We start from the raw sequence: 16,042 nt of genomic DNA, 5'->3' as shown, positions 1-16,042 counted from the left end.
AAGCGATAGGATTAGTAATGCTCACTGTGTTGTTTTCAGTGAAAACAAATTTACCTTGTATAAATAATATGACCAGTTTGTGTTGGGATGGGGGAAACTGACAGGTAAGTTTTTTGCTGACACTCATTATTTTTTCATGCTATCCTCCACAAAGAAAAAAAAATCCCAGTTCTGTAGGAATCTTTCCCAACTGAGATGCCAGCGATAACTTCACTCTGTTGCAAATGCTTTGTCAGAATTGTAGATCCCTGAGAGCTGGAACTCATGCATACCTGTGGAAGCAGATGAAAGAATAGGAATAAAAACAAGATACTGAACTACTTTTGCTGGTACATGCCTGAAAAAAATCATCAAAGGTTATTATAATTATGACTGTTATTAGATATCATGTCTGGTTTCTGCATATGTAAATTCTTTCTGAGAGAGGTGAAACTTAAGCATTTAGAGATCCCAGGGGAATAATTGCAGAAATGATGACATATATTTCACTTCTTGAACAAATTTCAATACCAAAGCTGCATTCTGCCTACTTATATTTCTTTCTTAAGTATATTTGGATGCAGGAGAGATAGTCATTTTCTGTCTTACAGAGTGTGTAGCCAATTAGTGTTGTAGATCATAAATGCCCAATAGCCTAACTCATTAAATAAAATTGTTCTTTTCTGTTGTTACGGCAAGAGAGTCTGCACAAATATCTGAATATTGTCTTTCTTTCTGAGATCAGCCTTGGCCAGGGCTACAAATCCAGTAACATGAGAAAGTGAACAATATTGGGTTTGCCTTGTACTCCTCACAATACAGCCTCTTTGTCTTGTATGTGTGACTATATGTGTGAGTGTATGTACTATAATTTGGTGTAGGCTGTTCTGCTCCTCTGCACCTCTTGTACTCAATTTTAGTGCCACAATTTTGATGCTATGTGATGAATTCAGTCTTCCTGTTTTCTTTCCATTCCCAAGAAATTCTGAGCACAGAAGTTCTCTGTTTAGCCTGCTGAGACACAGGGACCTGTGCTCCATTTGCTCATGGAAGCAAAGAAAAACTGGCAATGTGTCTTTGAAGAAATCACTGCCTATAGCAAATGATCAAACACAGGTGTTCTTTTCTTCTTCCCTTTGATTTTTTTTTTTTTAATATTATACTTGACACTGTCATCTGAGAGTATGAAGATAACACATGTAGCTTAGAGTTCCTCACAGGCAGGATTCATAGGGACGATAAAGGTAGAACATTATGTCCAGAGAAAGCCAGGGAACCACAAGACAATTGTGAAATGAGTTACAGACCCAGTATTGCTTTGAGCTGGTTTTGTTAAGTTATGATACCGGTAAATACTAAATGCAACTCAAGGACATGACTACTTGATTGGTTTTGGTGTTTTCCAGTGGTAACGTGTTTCCTCAAGGGTTAGTATCACTTATCTAACGTTTCCTCCTCCTCTTTTTCATAACATTGCATGACATCTGAGACTTCCTGCTGTAGCACTACAATGCCATACTGCATTGTGATTTTAAAGGCTATGGTCTGAAATGCTGTAGAAACAACAAAACCTCTCCATTCAGGGAAAATGTTCCCTGTAATCTTACTGACACGGTTATCTCCAGTGCCTTCTTGACATGTATTTGAAAAACTCCTTTGAGGATCTGAATTAAATAACTGTTTTCTTGGAAGAAAAGAACACCTTAGTGTTCAGGGGAATGGTAAATGGTTACAGATGATTTAGGTTACTAAAATTTGAATATGTGGTATCTGTTGTTACTTGTAACTACAGACTTCTCAGAGGAATGTAGATAGAAATTTTAAGTGTGCTATAAACAACTCTTAAACAACTTTTAAAAGTACTCAGAAATATGCATCTTTTCTACTATTCGGATTTTTATGCTGGGTGTGTAACTTGGGACTTGTGCCCCTTTTGCTGTGTACCCCACACTTGTGGTCCCCAGGGAATTTACATCTGGGAAGTGACCTGGGTGCAGTCTCCCCTGCTTTCCAGGGTTTATCTTGGGAATATCCCAGGTACCTGCATAGGGAAGGGGGAACATGATGTCCTGCTTGGCTAATGAGGAATCCGGACTATGTATAGTATAAATACTATAAACACTGCAATGCATATGTGTCCTTGCTGTTCTTGTTTTCACCTGTTCTTTTTTCTGTGATTGATTGTTAGAGAAAGTTATAAAAAATTTGAATGCGGCTTTGCTCACAGATTGGAGTAAAAAGTTGGGAGTAAAATGTGAAATCATTTTTGGTTCTCACAATAGCAACAGTAGTAAAAGCAGTAAGTAAATTTAGCTTGCTAGACAGTTGTAATTTGTAGAATACATTTGTCAAGTAGGTTGGAAAGAATCCAGGGTATATTTAGATGAAGAAAACTAGAGATTGTCTCAGACTAACAATGTGAGCTGAATGTCCCTCCAGGGTTTGCAGAAATTCAGATACAAACATCATTATATAACTTAATAAGGGACAAAATCAAAAGGAGTTGTGCAGATGATTTTGAAGTTTGGGCAAGGCCAGGTTTTGATTAATACTTAGGTGGCAACTAAATACAACTGACTTGTCATGTGGTCTTCCATTTAACTAATTGTAAAATGGAATTGGTGCTTTCTTTAAACTGTGCTAATGTATTTGGAAGCTGGACATATAATTGAAATACTGTAGTTTTTTGGCCCAGAGATTATTTTGCCTTTAATATTACTCTGTGAGTAGTTAAGAACTTTTTCCTTCATTGAGTCTTTGTAACATGCAGTGTTGTCTACAGTGTTATGTCTTGAGTGTAGCATAGTGATATCACCAAGAAGGGCTAGAGAGATGCTCAATCATCGTAAATAACAAGGGTGGCTTTAAAAAAAAGCAAATAGCTTTGCTGAGCTTCTAGATAACATCAAGCTACGTGTTACAGTTCCCTGTTTCTCTCAGATCCTTCTAAATGGTTTATTTGTCGTAATGTTATTGGGGAGCTAGGGGGTGTTAACTTTTTGCAGTTGATAGCAAAATTTTATTCTGAGAAGTTTTCTCATTAGTTGGATGAAGCAGTAATTGGACCCTGTGCAGATCTGACATTTTGATTTGTTATTGCGTTAACATGTAAAAATAAATTTACATTTCTGAACTGGATATTCATGTTTAAGCCATTACAGTACTGCAGTTCTAGCTCTCAGTTCTGACCTTTACCCCTGTGGATAGTGTGAGCAAGGGCTTTCTCTGCCGTGGTTTCTTGCTGACACAAAATTTCCTGAGATAATTTGATTATTTCTGCTAAGTGTGTTTGTTTATGGTTAAAGCTCTCTTCTGAATGCAATTCACTGTTTTTGTTTTCTGAGTCATCACTCTTGTCTTTTATTTTCCAGGTTGGTGAGAGGCAGAGGGTTCTGGTAACAGAAGAATCCTTTGATTCCAATTACTATGTTGCTCACAATCCATTCTATGAACAGGTAAATAAACAAAAATAAACAAAATAACATCTTTTTGCAGTATCTTTGCTTTCTGATAATCTCAGCAACACGGCACAACACAGTGGAAAAAAAAAAGAAATAAAAGAAATAAACCTTTTCTAAGAAAGGTGTGACCATCAAGACATGTTTATGAGATATTTTGTTTCTTTGTGTGTTCTAAATACAATTTACTTGAAATTTATGTTAGCAGTGCACAGTAGGTCTTTGGCTATACAGAATGAGGAGGATATATGCTATATATCCAAAGAACATTATCTAAATGGTTGAAGAAGCTGTTAATTATTACAGTAATTTTAATTTCTGAGTCTCAGAAGCATTGTTTTCTCAATAGTTTAATCTTTATAATTTCCATACATCTTTCAGAAAATTATTTCATGCAATGCAATTTAAAAAAATAATTTCAAACAATAGGAAAGATGAGAAACTCATGTTTAAATTAACACTTCAGCCTGATATGTTTTATTTTTTTCTGTGTACTTTCTGTAAATGAATTCTTTCCACCCAGAAATGTAATCTTTATGAGTTAGGAAGGAAGTATGGTATCTGTTTCACAAATTTATTATTTTTACTCAAAAGCAGATGAAAAACAGTAAAATTGGCTTTTCTGAATCATCTGTATTTCATTCTGTTTTTACAGTTGGCTTCTTCTCGATTTTCTTGCACTGAGTTTGTTTTTGCTACTTTTAGTTATTCAGTTGTCCTGTCTGGAGAGGCTATCAATGATGTTTGTGGTTATATAGTCAGCATTAGTGCTTTGTTCTGGTTCCATATTGCATTAGAGCATTTAGTTATTTGGTTTTGGTTAGTGTTAAGTAATATTACAGCTTTTGAAATTATTTTTCTTTTCTTGCACCTCTAACCTCTATCTAAGTCTTGTACACCACTGTTCTTTGCTTTTATACCTTATCAGTCAGATTTGAGGAACATGGTTCTATACAGAGAGATTGAAAATAAATTGCTTGGGGCTTTTCAGAATTTAATGTTTGTTTCGTGGAAATTCCATTAATTAAAGGGAAAGCAGTATGTGAAAAATTGTTGATGTTTTATGGTGTGTTTGTACAGCCCCTACCTAATACAGGTCCTGATTGGGACTGGTAAAGAATAAAGTAAATACAAATAATACCATGCTTAGTAATTGTAAATTTGATTATGAAAAAAAAATACTTTCCATTATTTATTTGTGTATCTTTTCCCTAAAATCTTATATATTTGACAAGGGCAATACATTGTTCACCAAGGTAAGCACAAGACTTGGTGGTAGTGGCTGACTCTAATAGTACTAAACTGAATGACAGTAGATACGAAACCAGCCACTCTTGAGTCACAAAATATAGTATCATAGAATTATAGAATCATAGAATTATTAAGGTTGGAAAAGACCTCCAAGATCATCTGGTCCATCCGTTCCCCTACCACCACTATCACCCACTAAACCATGACCCTAAGCACCAGCTCCAATCTTTCCTTGAACACCCCAGGGATGGTGACTCCACCACCTCCCTGAGTAAAGCGTTCCAATGACTAACCACTCTTTCTGAGAAGGAGTTTCTCCTAATTTCCAACCTAAACCTCCCCTGGTGCAACTTGAGGCCGTTCCCTCTAGTCTTATCGCTAGTTATCTGCGAGAAGAGACCGACCCCCAGCTCCCCACAACTTCCTTTCAGGTACTTGCAGAGAGCAATAAGGTCTCCCCTGAGCCTCCTCTTCCCCAGACTAAAAAACCCCAGTTCCCTCAGCCGCTCCTCACAGGACTTCTGTTCCAGACCCTTCACCAGCTTCGTAGCCCTTCTCTGGACATGCTCCAGGGCCTCGACGTCCTTCTTGTAGTGAGGGGCCCAAAACTGAATACAGTACTCAAGGTGTGGCCTCACCAGAGCAGAATACATGGTGACGATCACCTCCCTGGTCCTGCTGGCTACACTGTTCTTGATACAAGCCAGGATGCCATTGGCCTTCTTGGCCACCTGGGCACACTGCCAACTCATGTTCAGGCAAGCATCAACCAACACCACCAGATCCTTTTCCTCTGCACAGCTTTCCAGCCACTCTCCCCCAGGCCTGTAGGGTTATTTTGGTTAAAGTGCAGGACCTGGCACTTAGCCATGTTGAACCTCATACCATTGGCCTCTACCCATTGACCCATCCTGTCCAGGTCCCTCTGCAGGGCCTTCCTACGGAAGATTGACACTTCCCCCCAACTTGGTGTTGTGTGCAAATGTACCGAGGGCACACTCAATTCCCTCATCCAAATCGTCAATAAAGATATTAAAGAGGATGGGCCTCAACACTGACCCCTGGGGTTTAATATCACGTTTGGAAGCTGAAGTCTGTAGTTGTGGTGTAATGTTCTGATAATTCAAATAGTTATTAAACCTATTATTATCTCTTCACTAAACTTGTCTGTATTAAAAGAGTTTGCTATTAAAGCCACATTGATAGAGGTACACTAACAGACCTCCTGGTAACTTTGTCTGTAGCTTTGGTGACATAGTTTAAATTAGTTCATTAAACAGAGTAGTCAAAGCTGACCAAAATATACTTTGCCAAAACAACAGTCAAGATGACAGTTTCTGTTGGTATAACTTTGTTTCTTAGAACTATGTTGTTTTTTTTTTGTATGAATGTATGCCAAGCCTGGCTTCTTGGTTGTTTGCAATACCTCCCAGATATTTTCATTTAAGTCATTCTTTTTCTGAAGTACTAGTCACTTATCCACATCTGTCCCTGAGGATTTATGTTTAGTTTTTGGTGTTTCATGTATGGGAATACCAAAATTTACAGAGGTTCCAGACTCAGTGATACTTATTTACCTAGTTTTGCTTTGATTTAAATCTGCCCCCAAAAAATATATATGGGAAGAACTGTGATCTAGTTGTGTTGTAATGCTGTCTCAGCACTAGGATCCTGGCTTTATGTTTGCCACTGTTATCTAGTTAGCCCCAGCTTTCTCATCTCTGAAAGGCAAAGCTGTCTGCTTTTCTTGGAAGGTGCTTTGGAATTTCAGCAGAATTAATAGAATCTGGAAACTCCAGCAGTCATGAACACCTTGAGCCTTTGGGGAATAAGGGGAATTACTGGTAATGATTACCGCTGGGTAGGACAACTAGCACTTGCGATAGCTGAAACTGGAGAGGCACTGTTTGGCAACAAACTGCTCTCCAAATGTGGTTGGCACAGAGTTTTTCTCTCCATGTCCTTTAACATCAGGCTATGCTGATTCATTTTCAATTTTGATCTACAAAAATCAAGGAATATGTATATGCTTATTACCTCTGAAAAGCTTGTAGATTTGTTTGTAGATGAGCTTTAAATAAACGTGATTAAATAAGTCTGTAATTCAATCTTTTATTGATGTTTAAATGGGAAACACAACTTTTCCTTTTCAATTGCTTTTCTATTTTTAGAGTCTTTTTATGTGATTTGTTCTTCCAGCAAGGAATATTGCTTCTGTACTTGGGGCTCTTTCATTTATAGCATGTGTGACCAATGGAAATCTGTAATGTAGTGTCTTTTTTGTGAAATTCTCATGGAACTGTCTGATACCATGGTTGTGCAAATTCAGGGTAGAGTGCCATTAGTTGCTGACACAACAAACATACCCTTCCATTTTTAGAGACGTTCATTGCCAGTCATGCATCTCAGCTGCAAAGGACCTGCACAATCAAAACAAGGACTTGAGCAAACAGAAGCAAGGGCATAATTTCTGTCCTGAGGCACTTACAGACTGGAAAATTAAAACAAAAAAAAAATACTGTGGGGTAGTAAAAGAAAAAGTAAAAACCTTTATAGCAGTCTACTAGAGTTCTGTAGTACAAGTGCCCTTGGAAACCATGTCTGGGTTCCAAACCATGGCTGGGTCTGGGTTCAGATGTTGCGAATCAGGCTCAACTTTCTTCTCAATCAAACAAAAACAGCAACAAAAGTGAATTGGAGTTGAAAAAATCTGAGGTAACACTGCAAAGCTCTTGAAGAAGGCCAGATAGAGATACCTACCAAAAAATCTGTTTTCCGAGTGGAAGCTGGAGACGCTGATGTCCTTTATGATATTTAGTAACTATATCTTCATCTTTATTTGAAAGGTTCTCGTGCCAAAGGATCCTGTGTTAATGGGTAAGATGGTAGAAGTGAATATTTATGAAGCTGGGAAACATTTTATGAAGGGGCAACCAGTGTCAGATGCCAGAGTTTACACTGCATCCATCACAAGACCATTAGCAAAAGGAGAAGTTTCTGGTTTAACAGAGGTGAGTAAAAGACATTTTCTGCTTTACTACACTGGTAAAACAGCAGCTGTTCAAGCATAATGATTTCAGGCTATGTATCTGTTATTGTTTTATAGTCCCTCTTTTGTGTATGTATGAAGCTTTAATCTTTTCTGACAGATTGAAATCTGAATTTAAAAGATGCTTTTGCTGATGCCCGTAGCTTTACTTTGCTGACTGCAAAGGCAATAATATGCTTGTTTCTTGTTCCACAGTGCAAGATGAGAAAGAACTATTAGAATAGAAAAGATTTAACACCAGTGATTATATAATTCAATGTGTTTCAGTTCTAGTTCAGTGGAAGGATGAATCTGTTTGTTTTCTGTTACAAAGCTGTTTCTAAAAAATTTGTATTGATTACGTGTCTGTTAAAATAGTTCAAAACTGTGTCCAGAGATTCAAAATTCTTTGATAGGTACTGAATATTTACAGTATATTTTGGAAAAAGGTCAACATTTGATCTAGTCATGTAAAGAAAATGAAACTCGTTTTAAAAGATATCTGATCCTTATTTTACACCTCAGTAGATGTGGCTGTTAGCCAAGTATTCTCATACATTTCATGGAGCTCAAGTTGTAAAAGCTGATGGAGTGTGAAATGAAAATGTGTATCACATTTCTAAGCATCATTTGATGTCCTTTCTCCAGCACTGTTGTTAGGATCTCCAAAAATATGTAGCAATAATTTAGCACATGGAAGAAAGATAGCTGGCAGTTTATCAGCCACCTGGCTGCTTTTACAGTAAATTGTTGACAACTACTATTATATATATATATCTTTGTAAAGGTTCTAAGTGGTCATATTTAAAAGAAATAATCAATGCATATCTTATGTGACTAGTGTTAAGTTGAACTATTTGGTACCTTGAATAAGGCTGGTTGGAAATATATAGCAACAATAATGCACGTACAGTAATGTGTTTGGCAGAGCATGGAACTTTAAGCACCAACGCATTGCTAACTTCCCTTTGAATACTGTCCATGTGTATGTGTATATTTGCCTGATAAGGGATTGTAAGAGGAAAAAAACAGCCAAAACCCTTAAATTGTCTGATTGGACGTCATAGCTATTTAAACACAGCTGCTTTTTTCATCAGGACATTTTTTAAAATAATCCAATGGAACAGAACCAAGCCTGTCGTTAAACTGAGTACATGCTGCCAGAAGATATTGGCATGGGAGTAAGCAAGCAGAATGTTTACTGAAATTTTATGTTGAGAATGGGAAACAAAATGATTAAAGTCAAGGGGACTGATAATTTCCATAAGATATCACAGAGATGCATTCAAGAGGTACAAATGTGCTCTTGTCCTTTGAGTAGATATGAACAAGTACCTGGAATGCCCAAGTGAAAGGGTACAGCAAATTTCCTTCTTAGACATGCTTGTGAAATCTAATTTTAACTTAAAAGTGCTTGTGAGGAAGTCTCATGTCCTAACCATGATGGATGACTCCATTTAATGTAACGATAACAGGGGCAACATATGTCATCTGACACTATATGGCAGATTGGGGAAAGAACAAGACAACTTGGAATACATGTATTCAGATACTCCATGAAAAGTAGCCAAAGGTCCTGGATCTTTAATAAGAAGCCAAGGCTTTCCACCAAGTTTTCAAAGGGGCAGCATGCAGAACTAAAACCTTGGATAACTTTTCTGTTCAGTCAATTTATCAAAGTATATGGCAGAGAGAAGTAAGAGTTATATTTAAAAAGAAAAAAAAAAAAAAGAAAGAAAACGTGGCCCTTTCACTTTCTTCTTCTCACTTTACAGTTCTTCTCACTTTACACACAAATGAGGAAGAATTAGGGCCTGCTTTTTACTTAGGGGATTGGAAGGATGGGTAGCCAGCTGCCACATGGCTCTTGAGACCAGGCATGTTTCTATCACTCAGCATGGCTGTCCCTCTGGGCAGAAACTCTTTAAGCACCAACCAGCATCCTGTAGCTGGCATGCTATCTGAAGTTCCTAGGAAGTTTCAAGTGGACCTCTGGTGTCACCCGAGCAGTGGTACAGCTTCCTCTCATCTACTTTGTGTTTGCTGGTCCATGATGACAGCTAATACAGAGAGGCATGTGAATTTACATGTGGATCAAGGTAATCTAAAGCAAAATAATGTGAAAATGGGCTGTATTGCACTAAAACATCTATCTGCTTCAGTCCATTCCCATTCAGCAAAGCACTTAGCACTCTTTCCTAATGACCATGAAATTACTGGGGCTGTAGTGCACAGCTTACAGTTCAGCATGTCGTGTAAGTATTACGCAAAAGAGGGTTAGTGCTGAGTCAGGAATCTAGCATGGATGTAGACAGTCTGCAGCAGCTCAAACGATGCTGTGTTTGTAGTGTATTTTAGGCATCACTTGCTATTATTATCAATATTTTAATTAGCTTGCATAGGACACTATGAAAGGTGTTTCAAAATACATCACAGCAATACTACTGTCTAATGAGAAATGTTCACTGAAAGAGGGAAAGCTTTCAAAACTGTACAACTTTTAAGGAAACTAATCAGACGACTAAAAAATTAGTTAGAAAAATTGAAAGCACCGTGACATGTAGATGTCAAAACAAGCTGCAAAACCATCTTTAGCAGGAAAAAACTTATATAAATGCTGTGATGAGGAATACCTACACAGGATCAGAGCTTATCTGACTTTCTGTAGTTATGTGGTCTCTTTCTGACCTGCTACATTACTCTCAATAATTTTTTCTGATTAGTTTGAAGTAAGCACCTAAAGCACAACATGAGTCTGAAGAGACAGTTGTAGCTTTTGTGTGTTTGCTGTTGTTTGTTTGTTTGTTTTGCATGTGTTTATGTTTTTTTTTTGTCCTTTTTTTTTTCACCTTTTGACTGCTTGACTGTGGTAACATATTGGTCCAAAGAAGTATAATAACTAGGTCACCAAAAGGAATCAACAGATTTGATTGAAAAAGAGGGAATGGAGAATGTCACACACTGAACTGTTTAAAGTCTCTATAAAACATTCACACATTGTATATCTGTGCCAAATCAGAAGCAGGCAAACGCTGATAAAATTATTTCCAGACTATTTCTAGCATATATTTTTATGATGCTTTTTTCAATATATGAAAAACACACCTAATATGTACATCCATTGCTGTATATTTATTAATGATGTAGAATTTCTTAGCAGTTGTATTCTCTGAGAAAAAAAGTGTAAGTAGATGGCTTAGAATAAGGCCTTGGCATTCAGTAGTGATAGGCTTTGTGGCAGAAGTCGGGACAGGAAGGGTGGAGGAATGTTGAAAGTAGTGGCTCAGGTTAAAAATCTGTCAAAAATGATTAGACTTACTGACTGTAGTGGACATATTATATATTAAAATGCACATCTGTTTACCAGGATTAATTTTTTACTTCAACATGAATTTTTGATAGAAGTTGCTCAAAAGTGAATCACGTCTCTAAGTTGCACAGTTTTACAGGAGGGTTATTTGTGGGGGGGCAAATACATTTAGGAATTTCAGTTAACACTGAAATTTAAATCTATTATAGATTTCTTTGGGTTTAAAATGTGCAGCTGCCAATTCAGGAGTAAAACAATGTTTAGCGGTTATATAGGGAAAGATGAAATCAATCAAAGTGTGAGGACATGGAGAAGGCACTTCTGAATTTGGTTCTGGTGAATCTAATGCAAGATATGTAATGTAAGATAAGGTGAATCTATGTGAGATATAAGACTGAGTATTGACAGTAGACATTAAAAAGATTGTTCAGACAAGAAGCATGTCGTGAGTTACTACTTGTAATTATAAGTAACAGTAGATAAGTATAGTAATAAGTATTATGTAATAAGTATTTCAATTTCAAATTGATCAATTATTAGTTCTACTAAGTTTCTCAGGAAAAGAAAAAGATATAAATGCTGCAGATGTGATAACCTTTTATTAAGGTAGGCTAGGAGCTGACAAAGCTTTAAGGATATATCTCACCATTTAAAGATTCAGTAAAGTATTTTAGCATGTCTGCTATGTCCTTAACTGCTCTGTTAATACAGTCTTTGAGGTTTTGGAGATGGGTTTGGAATGCACAGAGTACTGAGTTCATTATCACTGGTTAGTAAATATTTTAGAAAATGTCAGCAGTACGTGTCAATGGTCTAAATGTCATTTAACTTTAAAATGACATTTTTATATGTTTATTTTTATTAATTTTGTTTGGATGTGTTTAGGGATCTCAGTAGTTTCACAGTAGGACAAAATACAATACATAAGTATATCCTGCTTACAGACAAATGTTTACCCAAATCTAATCATTTGAAGAAAGTAAGAATCTGCAAGAATTCTAATTTGTTGTTAGAAACTGAAATAGAGTATTTTATGCTTCTGTACTCCAGAAATAATTTTAGCTGTTTACATTTGTTCTGTGACTGAAGGAAAAAAATATTGCAAAATGGGAGATACATAAAGAAGAGACCAAAGAACTAAAGGATAAAAATAAAAGTCTGGCTGCCTGACAGAATTGTAATGTATTGCCAAAATCAAGGTCCTGTAAGTCTGGAAACCCTAGGTGGGAAATTTTAATCAGATGGAAAATTAAGGAAAAAAAAATATATTTTAACTGGGTGTTTAATTATATAGTCGTGCTTATTTTATGTTTGTAACTTCTGTTTCTATAATGCATCTGTGACTGACTTTCTTGTGAAACAAATATAGGCACATCTTTCTCTCAATTATCTGTTTTCAATTGTTTTATGTGATAACACACTCCATGTCTAACATTTCCCATGTGAACAAATCCTTCTGGCAGTCCCCATTTGTCTTTTGTGATTCTGGGATGTTGGCCCACATCTCTGTGGCTCTCCAGGCCATAGTAATATCCACAGTTAGGCTAACAGTTATTCAAGTCTTTGGGAACTTCAGAGGAAACGAGGAATAAGCCACTGATATACAGGTAGCAAGCAGTTGTTTGGTCAGTTTGCTTTTTCTTTTTCTCTCTGTCCTCCCTTCATTTTTTTTGCAGGAGATAGCATTGTACTTCTGGATGATACTGAAGAAGCTTTATGTTCACAGACTCATAGCCACAAGTATATTCTAGTTATATTAGCAAAAGATGACTTCTAAATGCTATCTAAATGCTTCTAAATGCCTTTTTTTTTTTGATGTTATGAAACAAGAAAGATGCATATATATATCAAACATTTCTGTATAAGCTGCCACAAAGAAGAATCAACAAAGCGTAGCTTAAAGGAAGCTCTCTGATCTTAGGAAGAAAGGGTGCTTCACTTGCAAGCAAAACAAAATGGAGAAGGAAGAAGTATGTATCTTCTTCTGGAACCCAAATGAAAGAAATCATGGCAGAATTGAGATCTCAGTATTGGACACTTCCTTATAGGACTTGGAAAGAAATGTGGAAGATGTACATAAAAGTGCAGTAATTATTAATTTTATACAGTTATATTTTTATATATATATATATATATATTTATATATTTATATATATATATTTATATTTATACAGTTTTTATGTACATTGGAGTTTCAAAGTGGGTAAAGACTTGGATCCTGCACAGGGACTAGAGATTAGTGATTTAGGAAAAATAGTCAGTGAAAAAGCCAATAAAAAAAGCAAATTTTGGATGAAAAAACGTCATGCAAGTGCAAAGAGAAGGATCAGTCATAGAATTCCAGAAACAAATTAGAGGAAGTATGAGAAATGCTAATGAAAGATCAGAATTTCCAAATAAGAAAAAATAAAATAGAATACACCTTTTACCTCTGTTAAAAAGCTACTTTGCAAAGCTTTTACATCATCAAGTCCAAGAAGGGCCTGGAGACCCTTTCAGCCTGGAGAAAAGAAGACTGAGAGAGGATCTCATCAATGTATATAAATACCTGAGGTGTGGCAGACAGAGGGATTTGGCCAACCTCTTTTCAGTGGTTTGTGGGGATAAGACAAGGGGTAATGGCCACAAGATAGAACCCAGGTAGTTCCGCACCAACATGCAAAAGACCTTCTTCGCATTGAGGGTGACGGAGCACTGGAACAGGCTGCCCAGGGAGGCTGTGGAGTCTCCTTCTCTGGAGATATTCAAGGCCCGTCTGGATGCCTACCTGGGCAGCCTGCTCTAAGGAACCTGCTTTGGCAGGGGGGTTGGACCCGATGATCTTTCGAGGTCCCTTCCAACCCATTCGATTCTGTGATTCTGTGAAGGGTCAGTTTGAGAAATATATGGGGAATTTTCTATTTAACATAAGTATACTGACAAAAGATGAAACAGAACTTTGTGTGAAATGGTTCTCAGGTAGTTCTGCATTTCAAAAAAGCAATGTTTTGTGCTCTTGCATTATTGGTTGTAGGAACATACCTTTTATTATCTCAGGTGCCTTTTGTTATCTCATACTCAAAAGGAACATACCTTTTGTTATCTCACACTTTCTCTAAAACAACTGATTTTAGTAAGAGGCATGCAACTGGTTAGTGCTTTTATATATATTAATCAGTTTTATGTGTTACTCTTGCTTTCTTCTGGTTGTAAATAGAAGTCCTATAAGATGTTGTTAAATCCTTCTTAATTTCTCTCTTTTTCGCATGTTTTATTCAGTTATTTCACTGAGGTTGCTAAAAAAGTTAGTGTCTCTATAAAGTTAGTGTAAGAAAAGAGAAATTTCCTTTCTAAGAGTGGAGCTCGAAGACATCTATGGATGGTTTTGGAAAGAAGCTTCAGAAGTCTTATTTTTCTGGGGGAAAAAAAAGACAAAAATTCTAGCATTCCATTGCTTACATGCTGATTTTTGTGATTTACACATTATCCATGTTCCACGTTGGGTTCATTCATTTGGGGATTTGAGTTGATTGGATTTTTTCTTGTACTTCAAAGCCCAACATTTCTGAGCTTACACTCGTAAATTCAAGATGGAATCTTTCTTACGATCGGAACAGATTTTTCTTCCTGAGTTTAGATAAGTGCTAGATTGGATTGCCTGCATTGGGTTGGGGATTTTTTTTCAATGTTATTCTTTAAGAATACGTTTCACAAATATCTGAGAAACATTAGAGATACAGGTCACCTGTCTTGAGTCATGGGTATGGGCTAGGTGACCTCTTAAGTTTGTTTCCAGCCTTATTTTCTGTAATTCTATGAATATTTTAATTTAGCCAGCATTTACATGATGGCTAGCAAGCTGGAATAGAAGGCAACTCATTGGTCCAGAATACTTCCCTGTGCTGCATAGAGGGTTAAAAAACTTTCAGATGATTAAAGAAAGCAAATCCAAGAGCCAGCATAAGACTCCTTCACCAGGTAGTTTTATACTCAAGTCTTTAATTTAATGGGCATGTTTTCTTTCTGCCCATCTCGCTGGCAGGGCTGAATTTCAACTACAGTGATCAAAGCTCAGCTGAAAAAACACATTTTGCATAGCTCTTTTTCAAACAAATGCTTTCTCAAGACCTTTTCAGGTGAAAAGATAAGAACTTTATTTACTTTCCATTTCCTCAACGGACAGTGTTATTTGGCTGAATGTCACTGTCTAATCACTTTAAATTACATAATTATGTTAATCCTCTGCAGTGCATGCAATAAATGGAAATAGTAATGACTGGGATGATTCAACTGTAAGTCATTTTCTGGAGAATGAGAGAAGATTAAACAGCAATGTTCTGGCCCTCCTGCTTCTAGAAGTAGAACCATCAAGTGCTAAAATAGTTTTGTCATTTTTGTGTATTATTTCTAGTACTTGACCTCACGCTGCACTGTAAGATGAGAGAGTGGGATCTGCACTCCCTTGACTTAGAGACAAATTGCAAATGTGTAGCCATGGTAATTTTAACTACTTGACACTCCTCCTTTAGAAAGGAGTTCTTTTTAGAATCTTTTTTTCTTTTCAATTTGAGTTTTAACCAACAGACTCTTTGGAAAGAATCAAAAGCTCTTTGTTTTTAGTAATGCTTTATTACTTAATATACCAGTTCATAAATTCTCTAAGTGTTAATAATTGCTTTGGAGGTTATCTAATTCCAACTGGTTGTGCCAACGAAAGTCATTATAGGTTTGACTATAATTCCTCTGCAGTGGAGTTTAATACCAGTGTAGACAAAGGTAAATGAATGATATTCAGCCTGTGTGCATATTGTTGTTTTTCTTGTATTCTTTAGTCTTCCCTTTTCTTCTTATTACTCCTCTGTTGACTTATGAATGGGAACTATGAGATGGATGATTTTTCTACCTTTCTTATCTATCAATGCTGTAATCTTCACAGTCTTTCTACAAGAATACAGCATGAAAAACTAGGACAACATGAAAAAGGCACAGGGAGCCCTTGAGAGGAAATAGAGGTTTAGAAGCATTATATAGCTTTCC

General features: G+C 36.6%; 1 protein-coding gene across 2 annotated transcripts in view; it reads left to right on the top strand.

Annotated features, from left to right (window-relative positions):
• Nucleotides 1-16,042, top strand: part of CDKAL1 (CDK5 regulatory subunit associated protein 1 like 1) — a 434,256-nt gene that overhangs the window by 401,296 nt on the left and 16,918 nt on the right. For both annotated transcript variants that reach the window (XM_040546176.1, XM_040546177.1), the window contains 2 exons: nt 3,351-3,434; nt 7,535-7,699. In XM_040546176.1, coding sequence (XP_040402110.1) covers nt 3,351-3,434; nt 7,535-7,699 — 249 coding nt within the window. The remainder of the gene's footprint in view (nt 1-3,350; nt 3,435-7,534; nt 7,700-16,042) is intronic.

This window comes from Cygnus olor, chromosome 2 (assembly GCF_009769625.2).
Source record: "Cygnus olor isolate bCygOlo1 chromosome 2, bCygOlo1.pri.v2, whole genome shotgun sequence".
Classification (NCBI taxonomy): Eukaryota; Metazoa; Chordata; class Aves; order Anseriformes; family Anatidae; genus Cygnus; species Cygnus olor.
Note: the sequence above shows the minus strand (reverse complement) of the source record. Positions and strands in the feature narration are given on the sequence as shown.